General features: G+C 50.1%; 1 protein-coding gene and 1 long non-coding RNA gene across 4 annotated transcripts in view; one reads left to right on the top strand and one right to left on the bottom strand.

The window, feature by feature from the left end:
• The window catches only part of pkhd1l1.1 (PKHD1 like 1, tandem duplicate 1), a 24,909-nt gene extending 6,417 nt beyond the window's left edge, over positions 1–18,492 (bottom strand). The window contains exons 1-57 of one of the 2 annotated variants that reach the window (XM_014024797.1): positions 18,446–18,492; positions 18,306–18,415; positions 17,822–17,899; positions 16,871–17,015; positions 16,677–16,785; positions 16,534–16,591; positions 16,360–16,453; positions 16,039–16,092; positions 15,881–15,954; positions 15,767–15,809; positions 15,616–15,686; positions 15,422–15,532; positions 14,722–14,811; positions 14,074–14,339; positions 13,906–13,997; positions 13,669–13,828; positions 13,042–13,177; positions 12,829–12,972; positions 12,553–12,707; positions 12,373–12,477; positions 12,153–12,302; positions 11,724–11,848; positions 11,487–11,650; positions 11,222–11,391; positions 11,001–11,133; positions 10,423–10,577; positions 10,231–10,353; positions 10,049–10,154; positions 9,837–9,938; positions 9,389–9,553; positions 8,991–9,112; positions 8,781–8,913; positions 8,415–8,607; positions 8,196–8,338; positions 7,998–8,102; positions 7,664–7,849; positions 7,237–7,410; positions 6,917–7,122; positions 5,875–6,847; positions 5,553–5,801; positions 5,324–5,473; positions 5,069–5,243; positions 4,777–4,933; positions 4,542–4,698; positions 4,266–4,475; positions 3,823–3,952; positions 3,448–3,689; positions 3,242–3,378; positions 2,142–3,171; positions 1,866–2,057; positions 1,571–1,722; positions 1,342–1,501; positions 1,116–1,278; positions 949–1,037; positions 729–874; positions 489–618; positions 298–416 (exon numbers count right to left, since the gene is read on the bottom strand). In XM_014024797.1, coding sequence (XP_013880251.1) covers positions 298–416; positions 489–618; positions 729–874; positions 949–1,037; positions 1,116–1,278; positions 1,342–1,501; positions 1,571–1,722; positions 1,866–2,057; positions 2,142–3,171; positions 3,242–3,378; positions 3,448–3,689; positions 3,823–3,952; positions 4,266–4,475; positions 4,542–4,698; positions 4,777–4,933; positions 5,069–5,243; positions 5,324–5,473; positions 5,553–5,801; positions 5,875–6,847; positions 6,917–7,122; positions 7,237–7,410; positions 7,664–7,849; positions 7,998–8,102; positions 8,196–8,338; positions 8,415–8,607; positions 8,781–8,913; positions 8,991–9,112; positions 9,389–9,553; positions 9,837–9,938; positions 10,049–10,154; positions 10,231–10,353; positions 10,423–10,577; positions 11,001–11,133; positions 11,222–11,391; positions 11,487–11,650; positions 11,724–11,848; positions 12,153–12,302; positions 12,373–12,477; positions 12,553–12,707; positions 12,829–12,972; positions 13,042–13,177; positions 13,669–13,828; positions 13,906–13,997; positions 14,074–14,339; positions 14,722–14,811; positions 15,422–15,532; positions 15,616–15,686; positions 15,767–15,809; positions 15,881–15,954; positions 16,039–16,092; positions 16,360–16,453; positions 16,534–16,591; positions 16,677–16,785; positions 16,871–17,015; positions 17,822–17,899; positions 18,306–18,351 — 9,447 coding nt within the window. In that variant the 5' untranslated portion in view covers positions 18,352–18,415; positions 18,446–18,492. The remainder of the gene's footprint in view (positions 1–297; positions 417–488; positions 619–728; positions 875–948; positions 1,038–1,115; positions 1,279–1,341; positions 1,502–1,570; positions 1,723–1,865; positions 2,058–2,141; positions 3,172–3,241; positions 3,379–3,447; positions 3,690–3,822; positions 3,953–4,265; positions 4,476–4,541; positions 4,699–4,776; positions 4,934–5,068; positions 5,244–5,323; positions 5,474–5,552; positions 5,802–5,874; positions 6,848–6,916; positions 7,123–7,236; positions 7,411–7,663; positions 7,850–7,997; positions 8,103–8,195; positions 8,339–8,414; positions 8,608–8,780; positions 8,914–8,990; positions 9,113–9,388; positions 9,554–9,836; positions 9,939–10,048; positions 10,155–10,230; positions 10,354–10,422; positions 10,578–11,000; positions 11,134–11,221; positions 11,392–11,486; positions 11,651–11,723; positions 11,849–12,152; positions 12,303–12,372; positions 12,478–12,552; positions 12,708–12,828; positions 12,973–13,041; positions 13,178–13,668; positions 13,829–13,905; positions 13,998–14,073; positions 14,340–14,721; positions 14,812–15,421; positions 15,533–15,615; positions 15,687–15,766; positions 15,810–15,880; positions 15,955–16,038; positions 16,093–16,359; positions 16,454–16,533; positions 16,592–16,676; positions 16,786–16,870; positions 17,016–17,821; positions 17,900–18,305; positions 18,416–18,445) is intronic. The other variant, XM_014024798.1, reaches the window with a different exon arrangement.
• LOC106529390 (uncharacterized) overlaps positions 9,421–19,769 on the top strand; it is a 13,195-nt gene continuing 2,846 nt past the window's right edge. For both annotated transcript variants that reach the window (XR_001311634.1, XR_001311633.1), the window contains exons 1-2: positions 9,421–9,506; positions 18,308–18,545. This is a non-coding gene — a long non-coding RNA (uncharacterized LOC106529390). The remainder of the gene's footprint in view (positions 9,507–18,307; positions 18,546–19,769) is intronic.

Below are 19,769 nucleotides of genomic sequence, written 5' to 3'. Positions count from 1 at the left end.
GTCTCAGAGTTAAAGAGACTAACCTGCCAGTCCACAGACTGTCTCAGAGTTAAAGAGACTAACCTGCCAGTCCACAGACTGTCTCAGAGTTAGAGACTAACCTGCCAGTCCACAGACTGTCTCAGAGTTAGAGACTAACCTGCCAGTCCACAGACTGTCTCAGAGTTAGAGACTAACCTGCCAGTCTACAGACTGTCTTATAGTTAGAGAGACTAACCTGCCAGTCTACAGACTGTCTCAGAGTTAGAGAGACTAACCTGCCAGTCTACAGACTGTCTCAGAGTTAAAGAGACTAACCTGCCAGTCTACAGACTGTCTCAGAGTCAGGGTGGTGGATCCTGCCATGGCGGTAGCAGCCAGCTTGGTGTGGTAAACGTTGTGAGGCTGTCCGTACAGCTCTAGAGAACCGAACACACCTGGAGGAGCACAGAGTCACCTGTTAGTGATGGCTGACCATCACCAGGTGGCCATGAAACAGGAGTTCTTACCAAGGACTTTGGAGCCCTGGTTGGGTCCGTTTGGCAGCAGCCACTCAGGGGTCTTGTGGTTCCCCCTCAGTCTGATGGTCAGCTGACCTCTGAAGGGCTCGTCACTCCAGCCTGCGATCAGACGGCCTCCCTGAAACAAAAAATATATTATTCAAGACTTTTTGGAACATGGAAAGAAAAAAAATCAAAAAAAGCTTCAGAACTGGACCAGATCAGACCGGACCGGACTGCAGTGCTGACCTGGATGGAGATGTAAACAGCATCCATCACCACCGAGCGGTACCCCAGGGTGGACGAGGCGTTCAGGGTGTCGGGAATCTCCAGAACACCGACCACTGTCAGCTTGTTGAGGGTGGGAGTGTCGCGGTCCAGAACCACCCACTTCCCTGTCGGATCAGAACAGTTGGAGCTGTGATGCAGGAAATCAGATCATTCATAAAGCTTTTGAACCGTGTGTCACCTGAAGGGATGATCACGTCAGCGCCGTCTGCAGGAACGCTGAAGTTGTTCTCAGCTGAGCTCCTCCAGAAGGAAGCATCGGACCACAGGCTGCAGAGAAACAAACAGGTTAGTCGCAGACGCCGCTGTCAGGGGCTGAGCGCAGGAGTGGGAGGAGTCTGAACCCACAGGAAGTTGTTGGGTCGACGGCTCGGGACCGGAGCCAGAGTGGCAGGGGGAGGAGCGATGCACTTGGGGAAGAAGCAGCGGTAGACAGCGAAGTTGGTGACGACGTCGAGCATGGAGCGGTCCACGCTGTTCCTGCGCTGGCGCTGGCTCGTCTTCCCTGAAACTACAGGAACAGGAAGTCACGCCCAGAACCAGAGCGGAGCAATGAGACTGTAGCGCGCCTCACTGAGGTAGAASAGATCGTTGGTGGTGCTGTTGAAGAACCAGTCTCCGTTCAGGTTCCTGCTGGAGCTGAGCGGCGCTGATGATCCGTTCCTGTTGTCCACGATGCGGACGCTGTCCAGACTCTGGGTGAAGTTATGGTTGATGATGACGAACTGGTCCGACTGCAGGATGACAGGAAACAGCTGCTGAACATCCCTGAACCTCTCTATTTATGGTGTCAGGTCTTTTACCTTAAAGCCATAAAATTTAGCGTCGTAGGTGATGTTGGTAATCTGATCTGCGTTGTTGAAGTACCAGTTGTACATGTTTCCTGTGGGGAGCAGAGCCATCCAGCCCATCTTATGAGTCAACCTCTTCTTCAGGTAGGGGACCACGCTGCTGCCTGAGGTTAAAACACTTTATAGCTTTAGATTTTAGGTTCATAACTAATTAATAAATCAAACACGCTCACAGAAGAGTGAAACCAGAAGAAACAGAAGCAGGAGGCAGGAAGAGGTAAAACATGGCGTTCAGGGAGGATTCTACCATGGGAGTTGGTTAAGATGACATCTTTGGCGTTCAGCGAGCTCGGCGTGGGATTGTTGAACGCCAGACGATGGAAGCCGACGGTGTGGTCGCACACGGCGCCAGGGAAGCCCACGCTCCACTCAGGACTCTGGGAGCAGTGTGCAGGGTCCAGTAGTTTGCTCATGGGCACAACTTTGTGGCTGATGTTTCCTGAAAAGACGAGAACCGAGGAGGTTATGAGTTGCAGGTTCTGAGGAGGCCTGGATCAGGACTGAGGTTCTACAGAGCCCGTACCTGTGAGGGAGCCGTCCGAGTCCACTAGCTGCACCTCGTGCTCCCACCTGAACCCAGCCTTGTTGGGGGAGTTCAGGTACCGGATGCCGCTGAAGCGGACCGCCCAGCCGCCGCAGCGGTCCGTACACAACCCGTCGATGGAGGTCACGCCAATGGCGGAGCAGTTGTTGCGGTTGAAGTTGATGAAGGTGGTGTTGAGGACGCTCATGCCATCATCGAACGGCGCGATGACCCCCCGGTACGTGCAGTAGTCTCTGCCCAGCCCCAGCTCGTCCACGTGACTCACGATGATGCTGTTGGACACGGCGGCGCCTCCGCTCTCCCCGAAGCCACTCACGGCCCACTGCAGGATGCGTTTGGCTTCGATGCCGGCTTTCTCGTTGTTGACCATGAGGAAGTTGCTGAACTGCACGGCGCCGGCGTTCACCCACTCAGCACCTTTCTCACAGTTCCAGGTGGTCAGGGACCGGAAGACGGCGGGCTGCGGGACGCTGGAGCTGCAGCCGCCGGCCTTCACGGGAAAATATTCCTGGAAGATCCAGAGGCCGAACCAGCCCTGAGAGTGCACCGTGTTGTTGTAGAACTCCCCGAGGGGAACCCTCTTCTGGCAGATGTTGGGGTTGTAGGACGGGCCGTCTGGGTTGTCATGCATGCGGTACCAGAAACCGAAGTGCGTGCCCCCGGCTGCGGCGTTGTGGCGGATGATGTTGTTGGGATTGGTGACCCAGTACCCGGCAGGAGTGACATCGTCGTTCAGGAGGCTGGTGCTCTGTTGGACAAACACGGCCAGGTTGTACTGCAGGATGTTCTGCGTCTCGATGCCGTCCTCGATGAAGAAAGCCCCGCCCATGATGTCGTAGATGACGTTGTGCTCCACCAGCAGCCGGTGCGTGTTGTGGATGGTGACGGCTCTGTTGTAGGTCTGATGGATGGCGCAGCCTCGGACGTACGACTTGTAGTTGATGTCTCCCATCAGGTGCCAGTGGATGGGGTACCGACCCAGCCTGAAGGCCTGACCTGCGTGGAAGACCTGTCCCACGAGTTCAGCACCAGCTAACACGCATCAACACGTTTACAACTCATCTTAGAAATGACTTCACCTCAACGTACTCCAGCCGGCCCACAGCCAGGTTTTCTCCTGGTCTGGGTGCGTGGAACATGATGCAGCCGCCAAACTGGTCACTGCCCACCTCCTCCCCGAACCGGCCTTGGAAACACGTCTGAGTGGCGAACTCCCCTGCAGAAACCAGACGACTGTGAGGCTTTGATTTCTCATAAAGTATGGGTCACGGAGCAGATCCARTACCTGTGTTGAAGCCGTCAGGGCAGGCCTGGATCGTGTCGCTCCACTCCTGCTGCTGGGAGCCTCGCACCACGATGTTCCTGGTGAGAAGCCCCACCTCAGCTCGGGCCTGGAACAGCGTGCCGTCAGGCAGCGTGACGGACACCCCGAGGTGGGTGTAGGCCAGCGCCTCGGTCAGGGTGAGGGTCTTTCCATCGGGCGACACGGCGGCGATCTTCCTCAACTCGTTTTCTTTTTGACTGTGTCTGCAGGACAAAGGAACAGTTTGAGCTGAGCGAGACCTTCAGAGGGGAGAAGATCCTTCAGACGAGCTCAAAGTTCAGGTTTAACAGCTTCTGTTGGGTTCGATTGATCTGAACTCTGTTTTATTGAACAGACCTGTGGCCGGTGGAGGCAACAACGATCTCATCTCCAGGTCTCCAGGTTACGGCCTTCATCAGGCTCAGAGTCAGAGAGCCGTTGGGGGCCGTCTCAGCCAGGTGGGTCCAGGGGACCGGGACGGGAAGACCTGAGGAACAGGTTATAAACAATGAAGGGGAAAAGGTCAGGTGTTCCTACAGATGACTTGTCCTGGAGGAAAAACAACTTGAGTTACTGAAACAGAACAACGTGTCATCTGTATCAGCTGTCTGAGGCCTGATTTAAGACCAGAACCAACAAGAAATGTGCCGACAGTCTCAAATCTGGGAGTTATCAGGATTTGCTCTTGAAATTTTGTTTAAATTAAATTTTCTTAAATCTGGACTAAAAAGGAAGCAGAGAAACTTTGTCTTTATGTCAGAAAATCATTATAAAAGTTGTTTTGGTTTGTTTGTTCGCACCATGAAGGTCCAAGACGCCCTCTCTGACAGCCAGCGTCTTGGCTCCATAAACAGGAAGTTCAGGTGAGCGCAGGTGTCCGTGCAGCGTGATGATGGCTTTGTGCTGGAACGGCGCCCCCTCCTGGCCGATCTGCAGCCGCCCTCCATCTGTGATCAGGATGTTTTCCGCCTGCAGCTCCAGGTCTGCTTCATCGAACAGCAGCGTGCCGCCTGCAGAGACAAGCAGCAGCTCAGAGACACGTGAACACCTGTGCACCTGTGGGAGCGTCAACCCACCCTGGATGAGCAGCATCTTCAGGACGGGGGTGCTAGCGTCCAGCAGGATGGTCTGGCCTTTAGTGATKACGGCGAAAGAGCCCTGCTCGGGTGGATCCAGGCCCCCCCAGGTGAACCTGGAGGACCACAGGTCGATGTAGAAGAAGGTGGCGTTCTCCTGCAGACAGGAAGCAGAGCTAACATTGACTCATCTGATCAGAGGGAACAGGAAGCTCTGAGCGGGGGTCTCAGTCACCATCATGGCCTCGCCCCGGTCTCCGATGCTGACTCTGACCGCGGCCTCCTGAGACTGAGGCTGAGCGTTGGTCACACACACGATGTGAGTGGCGTTGGAGGACTCAAGGTCGCACACAGAACCTGCGATCGTCACGCTGACCTCAGTCATGTTGGAGCTGAGAGGTGAAATAATGAAAGTTACATTTTAGAGTTTTAGTTTCAGTTCCTGTGTTTAATCTGATCAGACTTCCTGTCTGACAGGAGAAGAGTTCTCAGTGAGCCGTGGAGTGGGCGTGTCTTTGTGCCCACACCTGAAGCCGGAGCCTGTGACGGTGAGCCGGGTGCCTCCGGCCGTGCCTCCTCGCCGTGGAGACACCTGGGTGATGACCGGAGTCAGCYGAGACCTGTAGGCGAAGCCGTCGGAGACGTTGACGGCGCCCAGCGGGTTGACGACAGAAACCACGCAGCTGAGCTCCGAGCGGGAGGCTGAGGAGAGGAAACATCAGAAACCAGACTCCTCTCCAGGAGGAACTTTAATAACGAGCTTCCTGTTTGTCTGAACTCACCGTTGTTGGGAGGAGACCGGCAGAACAGACGGGAGGACGAGGACATGTCTCTGTGGACAGGACACTGCTGTCCACAGATCCGCACTGTGGAGTTAACCGGATCAAAACCAGAACCCAGGATGGTCAGCAAAGCTCCGCCTCCAAAGCTGCCTGAACCCAGATTAGAAACATGAAGTTTTATTTAATGTTTTTTTAAGTTTTGCAGCTGAATTGGGTGAAGCTCTGTTACCCTGGTTTGGCTGAATGCTGCTGAGCGTCAGCTCGTAGGTGAACGCTGCGCTGGACTGGGCGTGGCCTTTCACCTGATGATGTAACGACACAGGATAGGAGCCTCCGGGGTTGTTTCCTGCCGTGCACTGGAGCTGTGTGTCGGAGACAGCCGACACGTTGCAGGGAACCTGGTTGATGGTGACGGAGACGAGCTGAGGGTCCGAGCCGAACCCTGACCCAGTCAGTGTGAGGACAGAAGCGGCGGTACCTGTGGGAGGACAGGTGGATTCATGACGGCTCAGAGGAACCTGAGAGCTGAAGGATGTCAGTGAGGTGGTTACCGGAGGCGGGGCTAACGGAGGTGATCACAGGGGTCAGGGCTGCAGAGTAGTTGAAGCTGAGAGCTGGATACGTCACGGCCAGCACCTGGATGTTGACGCTCACCTGTCCTGCGCTGTGAGGCGAGGTCAGGCAGCGGAGCACACCTGGACTCACCTCCAGGATGGAGCAGGGTTTACCTCCGACCGTCACGCTCGTGTTTCCAGGAGCGAAGCCGTTTCCTGTGAAGACGAGCGGCGTTCCTCCTGCCAGGCTTCCTGCTGCGGGGTTCAGGATGGCCTGGGCTCGGCTGCTCAGAATCACGTTACCTGAAGCCAGACCTTTGCTCCTGACGATCACCTTCACCTGGTGGTTCCCTGCTGGCAGAGCGCCCACTCTCACTGTGAYGTTAGCGTCGCTCACATGCGTCACCTCTGCCTCTGTGGAGCTGATGAAAACCGCCACGTCGTCCAGGCGGCTGCCGAAGCCCGAGCCTGAGACGGTTACGTCCGTCTGACCGTTGATGCTGTCAGGTGAGATGCTGCTGATGGTGGGCGTGGCCGAAKAGGAGTACTGGAAGGAGCAGGCGGAGCTGCAGGAGCTCTGGATGAGGCCCAGCTGAAAGATGACATCATCAGAGCGCTGCGGAGACGCAGCAGTGTCGCACACGATGTGGGTGTAGTTCACAGACAGGAAGCTGCAGGGCATGCCAGCTGCTGTGACTCCGCCCTCAGAGAACCCAGACCCTTGGACCAGGAGCCGGGTCAGACCATTGGGACTCCCCACAGGAGGAGAGACTGAGTCCACCACCGGCAGGACCACGAAGCGACGGTCCAGCTCGTTCAAAATGACCACGATGGCGTCGCCCAGGTTGTTGACCCTGATGGCCACGGGGAGGGCCATGCCCACTGGGAGCATGGAGTCAGAGCTGAGCTGGCAGGTGAGCTCTGATTGGCTGCTGTTGATCACCTGACATGGTTCACCTCCAACTGTCACCTGCAGGAGAGGACGTTAGAAACACGGACTGAAGCTCATTCAGCTGCAGGTGAGTCAAAGTCTGCTCACCTGGTTAGCACAGGTGACCTCACTGAATCCTCGGCCCTGGATCTGGATCACCTGGTGGTATGAGCCCTGGTTGGGGGAGATGGAGTAGACTGTGGGGGTGGAGCAGGTGGAGAAGCTGAAGGAAAGATCACCTGAAGTCTGGTTGTTCTGCTGACACTCAGGTGAGGCCACGCAGTCTGCTGCTGCTCTGGAGACTCGACGTGACCCTGCAGGTGAAAGACTCGTTATGAGCTGCAGGTGAAAGACTCGTTATGAGCTGTGACCCTGGTGCAGGTAAGACTTGTTCGACTGCTGCAGTCTATTAACATCTGAACATTTACCTCCAGGTACAGGTCTGGCCTCAACTCCTCCCACAGTGACAGAGACTCCGCCCAGCCTCTCCTCYCGACTCCTCACTTTAACGACTCCCTGCAGTGAGATGGAGCTGGTCTGGTCCACGAAGCCGCTGCTGTAGTAGAACACGCCGGGCACGGTGAACCGGTAGCTGAAAAACCCTGAAGAGGACCAAGAACTGATGGTTTTAAAGGTTCAGAACTGAATCAGAGAATCAGTTTGAGCTTCTTCCAGGAAGTGTGGGTAAACAGTCTGAAACTGGGTCTGCAGACCCTCTGGAGAACCGCTGGTCTGCAGACCCTCTGGAGAACCGCTGGTCTNGGTCTGCAGACCCTCTGGAGAACCGCTGGTCTGCAGACCCTCTGGAGAACCGCTGGTCTTTAACAGTCTGTAACAATAATCTGTGTTTTCTACCTTTGTCTGTTTTGGTCTCTCCACTGTTCAAGGGTCCCCCATCATAAGTGGTCCCACTGGGGCTGGAGACACTGAAGACCCCGTACTTGACCTTCTGGAAGGCGGGCGCCTCCCACTGCCACCCCACCGTGTCTCCGACGAGGACCGTGAGCGAGGACGGACTCCAGGCGTATCCCTGTCCGTAAGCTGGAACAGAATCCCACACAGATCCATGTCAGCCCGGGGGTCTCACACACACACACACACTGTACAGGTGGTCTTTCAGAAGCAGCTCAGGTAGGATGACATGTCAGCTGCAGGTGGAGCTGCTTCACAGAGGAGGGCAGAGACGTACCGAGGTGCGAGCCCTGGTTGGAGACCACGTAGCTCCTCTCCTCTGACCGGAGGACACACTGCAGCTCGTCCTCCGAGGCCGTCACCACGTCACAAACACAACTTCCTGCAGCACAACAAGCCAGGACAAAGCATGTGTGTCAGGTGTGCACGGTCCCAGCAGGAGGTAGAGACCCCCGGAGCATCGGCTGCAGCTCACCAACGATCACGCTGTTGTCAGACGTGTTGCTGCTGAAGCCCGACCCAGAAACCGTCAGCCTGGTTCCTCCCAACAAGGACCCGGTGAGCGGAGAGATCCTGGACACCTCCAGGATGTATTCAACGCTGGCATTGAGCCCACTGCTGTAACACACAGTTTTTGTTCTGGAAGCTCCAACCGCTGCTGGAGGATATTTAAACTTTGATAAAGTTTCTGTACCTGACCAGGGGGAACCCTCTGTTCCCCACCTGCACGTGCACCTTGTGCACGCCGGGCGGCAGCACTGGAAGCAGACAGGTGATGTGTGTGTCGGTCCACTGCACGCTGACACACTCCTGCAGCCCTACCAGCACCGCGCTGTCGTTGACTTCCTGTCCCAGATTTGAACCCTGGATGGTGAGGAGCTGGTGTCCTGAAGAAAAGACAAGACAACCTGTTCACCACAGCTGCCTGGGACTCCTGAACGCATCGACAACCTTCACAAAGAGCAGGAACTAGATGTTCCTGGTGACCACAGCTCACTGTACAGAGACCAGTTTATTAGAAACATTCACAAACACTGACCACCCTGCACACAGGACTTACCCAGCACTGTGGTGGTCCGGGGACTCAGGCCTGACAGCTGAGGCGTCAGGTAATCATCATAGGTGAAGGTGGCGTTGGCCGTCTGACTCATGTTTCCCACAGTTACCATGACGACACTGGGTCCTGCAGCTCCCTGGATTGATAGAACAAAGACAGCTTCACTTGATGGTCTGAGTTCTGGTGTGACCCAGGTAAATATTCTGAACCTACAGCAGGTGTTCTACACGTCAGCTCAGCCTCAGCTGCTTGGATCATCACACACTCCTCTCCCCCCACAGACACCGAGGCCTCCTGATGGAGGCCAGAGCCTCGCACCGTCAGCACCGTGCCACCTGAGGAGACACAGCGGGGGGGAGGAGTTAGAGGGCAGGAGGTAGGGATCAGGAGGTAGGTGGTAGAGGGCAGGAGGTAGGTGGTAGAGGGCAGGAGGTAGGGATCAGGAGGTAGGTGGTAGAGGGCAGGAGGTAGGGATCAGGAGGTAGGKGKYAGAGGGCAGGAGGTAGGGATCAGGAGGTAGGTGGTAGAGGGCAGGAGGTAGGGATCAGGAGGTAGGTGGTAGAGGGCAGGAGGTAGAGGGTAGGAGGCAGGTGTGAGGGTCACTGTCTCACCTGCGAGGCTCCCGGACGGTGGGGAGAAAGAAGACACGATGAGCTGATAGGTGAAGAGGAGGACGCTGCCATTGGCGTAACGTGAATCACCCAGAGAGGGGAAGTTGACCGACACCAGGTAGGTGCCAGCACTGGCTCCGCCCACTCTGCACACCTGTGTAGTAGCTAACATTAACAAAGGAAAAAAAAGGGTTAATTTACTAAAAGCAGCYCATCATAAACAGAGACTGAAATAAAAACACCTGTACAGGTGATTCTCTCATTAAATCCTCTTAATTAAATAAATGAACATTAACAGGTAAATGTGACTGAGGAGATAAATGTTTTAACAATGACTTAACTACTTGTAATGAATTAATTTTAGCCCCGCCCAGTCAGAAAAGCTGACAGGTTACAGTGAGTATCAGAGAGGAAATGTTCTTTATCTCAGGTGAACCTGTTGACTCACCTGTGACCTGTTCCACCAAACACTTGGAGTTTCCCACCATGATGGAGGCAGTCTCACTGATGAATCCAGACCCGGTGATGCTCAGCAGAGTCCCCAGACCACCTGAAACCAGCAGAACCTTACTGCAGCTACTTTAATCAGCAGATAGTTTCTTGTTGAGCCCAGCTATGAATCATGGGTAAAATCAGGTAAGAGGACAGGATGAAGCCCACCTGCTGATGGACTGAGTCCAGTCAGGACTGGAGTTTTCTCCTCGGACCACTGGAAGCTGCAGTCACCAGAACAGTAGGAGGGAATCCCGTTGATGTAGACCTCCACCTGCGAACATGTTTGAGCCAATCAGCTGGGGTTAAATGGAGGACAGGGTCAGGACCTGCCTGGACCAGGACAGTACCTGAGGTCTGCTCTCCCACACTCTGAAGAAGTCTCCTCTCAGGCCTCGGCGCAGCAGGCCCCCCCTCACCGCCTCCACGGCAGAAACCACGGCGCCGTCACCGACGACCGCCGAGTCGTTGATCTGCAGAAGAAAACAATCAGGACTGGAGCGACGGCTGAAAACACAGAGCTGCAGCAGCTGCAGACACACCTGCATCAGGGGCTGGGCTCCAGGTCTGGTGAGCCACTGGACGCTCCAGGTGGGGCTTCTGCAGCCCCCCTGCTTCACAACCTTCACCTGACCCATCTCTGAGATCCCCTCCAGAGCCAGCCTCAGGTCGTCCTCACTGATGTCCACAGACAGACCTGAGGGAGGAGCCAACACGGCAGAGTCAGGACAGGTGTTTGAAGCTTTCAGGTGAACGTCTGTCGTCAGTTAAAGGGTTAAAACTGTATCAGTTCCTGTCATCAGTGGAGAAGTTCTTTGTTTTACTACAATAAGTTCCAACAGGAGGAGTCAGAACGTCTGGAGCTGGTCCAAACAGCTCGTTTCCTCCAGACAGACGTCTGCTGCAGAGTGGGCGGAGCTCCACAGATCTAWAATTACAGTTAGGATCAACCTGCAGAGTGGGCGGAGCTCCACAGATCTATAATTACAGTTASGATCAACCTGCAGAGTGGGCGGAGCTCCACAGATCTATAATTACAGTTASGATCAACCTGCAGAGTGGGCGGAGCTCCACAGATCTATAATTACAGTTAGGATCCTCTTGTCTGACGCTGACTCACCTTCAGCTCGGCCGCCGTAGATCTCCACGTCGAAGCTGCCGTTCAGAGGGGGCGTGGCTCTGTGGGGGCGAGCGACTGTGACGCTGGCTCCGCCTCCTGTGAACCGAGCCCAGTCTTCGCTGCCGTTGGACATCTTTCAACACAGCAGAGAAAAACGGTCATTTCTTACAGATGTTTTTTCTAAAACAGAACCAGTGCAGCTTGATTTAAAGCTGAACAACCTGCAGGAAAGCGATGTCCATCAGCGGGAAACCAAACGCACAGTCCTGCGGCGTGGCGTGGATTTGGTATTGGAGCTGTGAAGCAGCTGATTGGTGTTTGGTGACGGAGAACTCCTGGATGAACTTTGCTGAGCTCTCAAACGGAGGCGGCCTCCTCTCGTTGAGAACACCTGAACCAGAGAAAAGAGATGTTGGTTTCTGTTCCAGGAAGAAACCAACAGGTTGTTCTGTTTCTGTCCTATCAACACGTTGACTCTGGTTGTACCGTTCTCGTCGCTCGTCGTGGCCGTCTTTCCGATGTAAACGGCATCGATGTAGAAATCCTCTCCGGAGGCGTCTCTGTAGAGGTACAGCTCCTGCAGGGTATATTTGCTGCCGATGTATGCGGTCTGCAGAGCGCTCTGAAGGTCCATGCACTTATAGCTCCACCTGAGGAGACACGCTTCCTGTCACACACCTGGCAGAGACACTGATATAAAACCAGGTCCTGAGCTTTACTGACCGGGAGTCCTTGTTGAATAAAGTGTTGATGTGAGCTGTGACCGTCAGCGTCTGACCGTTCAAGTTGCTGTATGTAAACTTTACCCCAACCTCATCCTTCAGCACCCCTCTGTACGCAAAGCAGAGCTGAAAACACAACATTTAGATCAGAACTAGTGTGACTGCCTACTGCTGAAACTTTCCCCACACCGATGGTGAAACTTTCCCCACACCGATGGTGAAACTTTCCCCACACCGATGGTGAAACTTTCCCCACACCGATGGTGAAACTTTCCCCACACCGATGGTGAAACTTTCCCACACCGATGGTGAAACTTTCCCACACCGATGGTGAAACTGTTGCGTGTTAACTCCAGGTCTGAAAAGTTGAGACCTGGAACAATATTCTGCTTCATTTCTAAAACTGATTATAAAAACCGAAGAGTTTTACTGTGGGGTGCTGGCTGAGGGACACCGGTCCGTACTGGACTCCAGACACTTTGCTGAAGGTTTGTAGGAACAGAGCCTGAGGGTTCTTCAGGGACCACACCCCACAGAAACCAGCGTGGACCTGAGGCGTCCCGCTCTGAGCTGAGGTGACCTGCAGAGACCAGATCTGGATCAGAAGGTTCCTCCACCACAGTCTGGACCTGCAGGTCTGTCAGGGTTACCTCTGGGTGCTCGAAGTCATTGAAGTACTTCACGTTGGTTCCTTCTGTGGCCAGAACCTCAGCAGGACATTCAGCTGTCATCAAGTCCTCCAGAGCCGACTGGACCTGTTGGGTGGCATGAGCTAACCGTTAGCATCAAGCTAACTTTAACACAAGAACAAATTTAAAAGATCTGAGGACCTGGGACTCTGATGCATTGTAGGCGATGGGTTTCGTGGGGATGCCCCCCCAGATCAGAGTGAAGGTCTTCATGTTGCTTTGACCCTTGGTAACCTCAGCAACCGTGATGTTGGTGTCCGAGCCAAAAACCTTGTAGTCAAACAGTGTGAAGTCCCCTGATGAGCAGAGGACAAACTGAATCAGATCCTGTTAGTAAAATATTCTGCAGCAGCTGAAGGTTTGTTGATGGGAGCAGCTGACCCTGACCATCGTCACGTTACCTGCCTGTCCCCTCACCTCTGTCAGAGTTGAAGGTAACCATGTAGTGAGACCCCTGACCGTCCTCCTGTTTGCTGACCTGGACCGAGTCGGGTTTGATGGTCCACAGACTGTTCAGGGCTGCTTTCACCTCCTCTGCTGAGGCGCTCAGAGGGAGGGGTCCTGCAGGAGACGACACAACGTTTACAACGTGCTCCTGATGAGAACCAGACCTGTCCGACAGCAGCTCACCTGTCTCTGCGGCTCCGTAGCTCAGGCTGAAGGAGGTGTGTCCACACAGGTAAGAGGCACAGCTGCTGCTGACGCTCACCTGCTGCACCTCTTTGACTGCTGGGAGGCTGGACGGCCACAGGTCAAAGGTCAGCACCTGAGGAGGAACGAGATGCAAGAAAACAGGAGGAAGAAAAGAACACAACAGCCGAAGGATTTTTATTATTTAGCTGATTCAGAAACGTTTTTACAGAACGGCCTCCTTTAACTTGTTAGCTTAGCAGTAAACTGTTAGCTTAGCAGTTAACTAGTCATCTAAGACAGCAAACTGGAGTCCCAGGTCCCAAAGGGGTCCRTGAGAGGCATCTTGGGGGTCCTCAAAAAATGTTCACTGCTACGCTAACAGTTCACTGCTACGCTAACAGTTCACTGCTACGCTAACAGTTCACTGCTNGTTCACTGCTACGCTAACAGTTCACTGCTACGCTAACAGTTCACTGCTACGCTAACAGTTCACTGCTGTACTAGCAGTAAACTAGACATCTAAGCTGAGTTAGTGTGTTCAAAGTACCACAGTTAGCATGTTTAGCTAACTAGCATTCCCTAATGTGATTAACCTGACTGGACAAAGAACAGTAAAGTCTCTACCTGCTCTTCATCAAACACTTCATATTTAGCATTAATGTTCTGAACTTCATYGACGGCGTCGTCTGTCTGCTCTTCTGTGAAGGAGCTCTGTTCTTGGAACAGAGCCAGGTTGAAGCTGGCAGCGCCGTAATATTCCTGCTGCAGGATTTCCATGTAGTATCTGGAGAGGAGAACAAAGCACTAAACATTTGTCCGGGTCTGTAAAAACGAAGTGATGTGATGCTAGCGTGCACGTACGGTTTTCCTTTCTCCAGAGAAAGGACTTTAGATTTTTGTGACGGCAGCTGGAGGTAGTCTCTAACATAATACTGTTGATACGCAACTTTCACCTGAAAGCAGACAGAAAGATGAAGTTCACAGCAACAACTGATGAACTAACAGCTGCAGCAAACAAAGCCTTCACACCTTGTCTTCAGGGCGGCTGGAGTTGCTCAGGTAGAGCTCACACCTGTCGTCACAGTGCAGGTAGATGCTGAAGTTTCCGCTGAGCGGGGGAACAAAGAAGCCTCTGGTCCTGGTGACGAACAGGTCGTTCTCTGTGGGGAAGCTGTAGGGCAGCGAGTCGATCCACTGCTGCTGGTAGCCGCTCGTGTTCTGGTTGTAGGTCCAGATGTCGGTCAGGGAGCTGGGTCGTTTGTTGCTCCACACCTCCATCTTCAAGCCTCTGCCACCTGGACGCCACGAAACAAACAAACAAACTTCCTGTCTGCTCACATCTCCAGGATCTCATTTAAATCCTTCTCTGTAAACTAAAAACATATTTTTCTGAGCCAATCAGGAGAGCTGATCTTCAATGAAGAGATTGAAGTGTTTATTTTTAGTTCGGCTGTTTGAGTTTAATCAGCCGAGACAAGAAACAACAAACTGCGAGGACAGCTGAACGAGTTCTTCCTGTCGTCAGATAACAGACGACGTGTCACCGTTCATTAAAGCTCAAAGTGCAGCAGAGATGGAGCTGATGAAAGACAGCGCTCATACTCAGAATTCCTCCAGGGCTCCTGTCCTCAGCATCAGTCAGGACAGATAAAAGCAGAGACGACGAGCTGTTCTCACCTGGGTGCACCTTCCTGTTGTTCACCTGTCGCTCAGGCGTCTCACACGTGATGCTGTCGTCAGACACACTCTGGACTTCACACGGCACACCTGAAAAATCACAAGCTGATGTGAATTTTAACACTTGAAGGAGTGAGAGCATGAAGACTGGCTTGTTGTATTTCAACACTGGAAAACTTGGTGGGAAAAGTTGGGGTTCAGGGTCCAAATATGGGTCATTAAACATCAAGTTTGGGGTCTTGAGAGGATTTCCAAAAACAATTACATTTTAAAATGACTATTTGCAGACTTTAACAGAGTCAGAATCATGTGTTTCTGCTGCTAAGTGTGTGTAGTGTTTAGTTTTACAGTTTAGTTTTAAAGAATGCTTGTAAATCAGGTCTATTGTTTGTGTAAAACAAACAGACTTATTTTCGGCTGCAGGTTGGGACTAACTGTGCTTCAGGAGTCTGGAATCCTGCAGAGATAAAGAGCTGCAGTCATGGTCTGCTGGCTSTCTGAGCTCTGACAGATCTGTTCCTCTCATGTGTGGCGACTAGACGCTGTTTTCTCGTGTCTGAAGCGAGCTGCGCTCTGTTGTGTTGAAAGGATTATCTGCGTGACTCCGTGCACTCGAACAATGTGTAGAGACGAYGTTCATCCATTCATGCTGAACTCTTGTACTCTGACGCTTCAGGAAACTGTAAGTTTCCACTCTTACCTCCGAGGAGAACATGTGCAGGCTCGTCAGTTTGGTCGAAGAAGCGCCCGTGGACGGTGATGAGAGTTCGTCCTGCGACGCTGCCCTCGGACGGCGACACTCCCGTCACCTCTGAGCAGGAAACACAGCAGAGGTTTCATCACGACGGGCAGAAAAAAAAACACCTTTATGAAATGTGYGGTGTGTGTTCTTACCTGCAAACGTCTGGAACATGGAGAGCTTGGCCACAGAAGAAACCCAGAACAGACTCTGATCTGGTAAACTCCTGAAACAGACGTTTGTGGGTTTACATTCTATCACTTCAGATCAATAATCATTAATCAGTGGTGCAGTCTGAGCTTTCACCTTCCAAAGTCATTATCTAGGATGTAGCTCAGGTTGTGATGACCTGTGGGATGAAACATGAAGGATTAAAGTCAGGTTAACTCAAACCTGAGTGGAGTTTCTGTCCCAGCTCACCAACATATGTTCCTGTCATCCTGCAACTCATGTATCCCCAGTTAGAGGACTCCGAGTCCAGCTGCAGGTTGTACCTGCAAACATGATTAATCAGCTGACGCGTACCTGAGGTCTGACCTGTGGCTCGTTAAGGTGTGGTGAAATTAAAAACATCTTACAGTTCATCAGAGTCAGGCTTCAGCAGCAGGCAGGGCATTCCTCCCATGTAGGATCTGAAACAAACCAGAGCTTTCTCTTCCTCCTCATGCAACCATACAAGTTAGCTTATGCTAAGCTAGCTTTTTATTTGACTATTTTCAGCAGGAGTATTCAGATAACCAGTAACCAGAAACAGTCSATTATTGTTTTATTTGTTAATATAATCTTAAACCTCTGTATTTTAGCTTCATTAATCCAAAACATCACATTTATATTTGACCATGTTCAGTGATCAGATTATCCCTCAGGTTTCATGTCTGATGTTAAGAGCAGTTCCTGACCTCAGAAAGCGCACGTTGAGGCCGTTGGAGCTCAGCTGCGTGTTGCTCCCGTACACGTCGGTGAAGATCCGTCCTCGGATGGAGACCAGTGATCCTGCAGCAGGTTTTAAAGTCCGTTTCATTTAAACGCTTCAAACCACGGGGTGAAACATCTGCACACAGTGACTGTCCTACCTGGGAGGCCAGAGAGCGGACTCAGGGAGGAGATGGTGGGCGTGCGGTACCAGACCACCTGAGGTTCAGACACATGAAGTCAGGACTCAAAGACCAACCTGACAGGAGCTTCTTCAATCTGATAAGAATAATAATAAACGTACATAAAAGCTGCAGTAGTATGGTTTATAATCACCATTACAGATCCTGCTGTCAGGAACAGGAACACCGTCCACAGTGACGTGGACCACGTACTGATCCTCGGGCATCTTCCTGTGGAGGAGGAGCAGAACAGACGTCAGAGGGTCCCATCATCACCTGCAGGACTCAGAGCTGCTCTGGACAGGTGTGTCTGCACCTGGTGTAACACAGGATCTGGTTCGCGTGAGTCGAGTCTCGCTCCACGTCGCAGGGGACGGACAGCGTGTCCGACACCAGCGTGACCCGGTTTCCAAACGTCTCGTCTGTCGGGTTCAGCTGGAACTGATTCTGCTGGGAGAAACCTGCAGAAAACAAAGGCCCGGGAACCTCAGACGTCACATGTACAAGTTCAGAACCACAAGAACAGACGGGAAAATTATCTTTAATGGAGACAATGACTCATAATATAATATAATATAATATAATATATCTTTAAACATTTACAACTAGTCTGCTCCTCATTGATTTTAACATTCAGCAGCTAAATCACCTGGTAAACACTTAAACAAATCAGAAGAGAAACATTAGCTTAGCATGCTAAGCTAATGTTAGCCTACTAGCTAATAAAGTTAGCACAGACGCTTTTAAGAATCTAATTTAAAAACTGAACACTTAACTATGTTACATGTTTTTATTTATGAACCTTTTTACTTACATTTTATGAAGCAACATGCAGGTAAAACTACAGTTTTTATGGTAAAAGTTTCATGTTACAGCAGATAATGATGGTTTGTCCACTTTAACCGACAGGCGGGGGGGGGGGGGGGGCTGAATTATCATAAAATATTCGGTCATGCCAAATACAATAAATTTATTTTAAATATATTTTTTTCTTAAGATATAATGTAACAGATCTTAACCAGTTAAAATGACTGTTTTACCTCTTTAGATAAAATTAAGAGTCTTATTTACAAAAGTCAAACACCTCTTTGTTCAACAGGAAATGGAAGCTCCTGAAATATTTATCATTTAAATTTACAGGAACTTTCATTAGATAAATATTCAATCAAGACTTCATTTAAATCAAAAATGTGCTGAGCTCATCATGTGTCATAATTATCATTACAAACATTAAATTAAATTAAATACAATAAGAAAATGTTTTTACCCTCTCCACTGATGGTGAGTCTGGTTGCTCCTTCACTGCTTCCTCTTTGTGGAGATATCCATTTAACACGCTGCGCATCTGAGAACATTATTTTAAAATATATATAAATAACTTTAAACAGTAAATCTTCACAGGATCTGATAGAACTGGGATATTTTTTATTAATTATTGCATATTTAATGATCAAATCACAGTTCAGCTGAAATAAGACAGGCTGGAGCATTTKACCTTTTTTACAGAATATTTTAATAAACATTTAGTGGAAACGTTTCATTTTTGACACGATTAACTGGTTTTAGCTGAAACAGAGATTAACCTGTTTTTCATGGGAGAAAACTTTACGTTTTCTTTATTTAATAATGCAATCCTTAAAGAGACAATATATAATTTACTTAATTTAATGAAAGCAGTCTTAATGTTTATTTAAATCTGGGCCCGTCAGCTGAGTTTTCTGTATTTAAACCATGAAGTTTGTGTTTCTTACAGCAGCAGCAGCAGCAGAGAGCGATGAGGAGAGCCGCCGGCCTCATCCTGAAGGGTTCACAGATTTACCTGCAGCTTCACCTGAACCAGCTGCACCTGAACCTGCTGCACCTGAACCAGCTGCACCTGAACCTGCAGCACCTGCAGACAAGAAGAAAATCACTTCAAATCATAAAGACCCTCTGCTTCCTGCAATCTGCTTTAAACTGACCACCTGAGCAAAAATCTGCTTAAAACACAGGTAAATAACTGAAAACCCTTCTTATTTTTAGTTAAAACAAATGTTTTTATACTTTTTTTTATTAGTTTTATATCTATTCATTACAAAAATATAACAAAAATGAAAAAATAGAATATTTCTTGTTTCTGTAGTTGATTGTTTCCATCAGTATATTTAATTGATTAAAGTTGATTTTGTTGAATTTGTTTCTTCGATAAACATATTTTAAATAAATAAATACAAAATTGTAATCACTTTGAGCACTGAGACCTAAAATCTTTAAACTAAATTGGATCAGAATAAAGTCTGTTAAAGTCTAAAATAAAAGATTTAAAACWAACAGAACTCACCTGATGTCAGACAGAACTAAAGGTTTAAAGTTTCAGACAGAAACAGACCTGCTGCAGCCACAGAGCTTTTCCAGCTCCTTATAAGGGCTCGTGGCTCCGCCCCTCACCTGGATGTGGGAGGAGTCTGAGCTCCAGGACAGGTGGACCTGCAGGTGTTCAGGTGAGCAAGCTGCATCTGATGGGGTTTAAAATCCAAATTGTTCCACAAAATTTTACATTTCTTTCCGTTTTACAAATATTTTTCTTTGTAAAAAGTTTTTTTTAATTACTACAGAAATTATATTTATTATTAATTATGGTGCAAAGTTGTGATAAATGTACAGAACAGGTGGTCATTAGTTACCTGCTTGAGTGAAAGCAAAAAAATCTACGTCAGTGGCTCTCATTGAATTAATAGACCATAAAACAATCAGCTGTTGRTGAAAAACAGTACTGTGTCAGTATTTCTGTTGATTTTAAAAGTGTTTGATATTATTAACCACAGTTTTCTTTTTGAAAAGCTCAATAAATTTGATATTAGAGGACCTGCATTACAGTGGGTATCTAGTTATTTGGAAGATAGAAAACAATTTGTAGAAATAAATAATGAAAGATCTGAGTTTTGTAACATCTCATGTGGAGTGCCGCAGGGTTCCATTCTCGGACCGAAGTTATTTGTTCTGTATGTGAACGATTTGGTCAATGTGTCGGGACTTTTTTGGTGTGTTCTATTTGCTGATGATGCAACATTCTTTTGTTCTGGTAAAGATATAGAAGGACATGATACAGACAGAGTTTATGAAAATACAAAGTTGGTTTCAACTAAATAAATTATCATTAAACATGGAAAAAACAAATTATATGATTTTCTGTAACAATAAGAGAACTGTAGATGTTTTATTTAAAATTAATGATG

This window comes from Austrofundulus limnaeus, unplaced genomic scaffold, assembly GCF_001266775.1.
Source record: "Austrofundulus limnaeus strain Quisiro unplaced genomic scaffold, Austrofundulus_limnaeus-1.0 Scaffold440, whole genome shotgun sequence".
NCBI lineage: Eukaryota > Metazoa > Chordata > Actinopteri > Cyprinodontiformes > Rivulidae > Austrofundulus > Austrofundulus limnaeus.
This window is presented reverse-complemented; position numbering and strand designations above follow the sequence as displayed.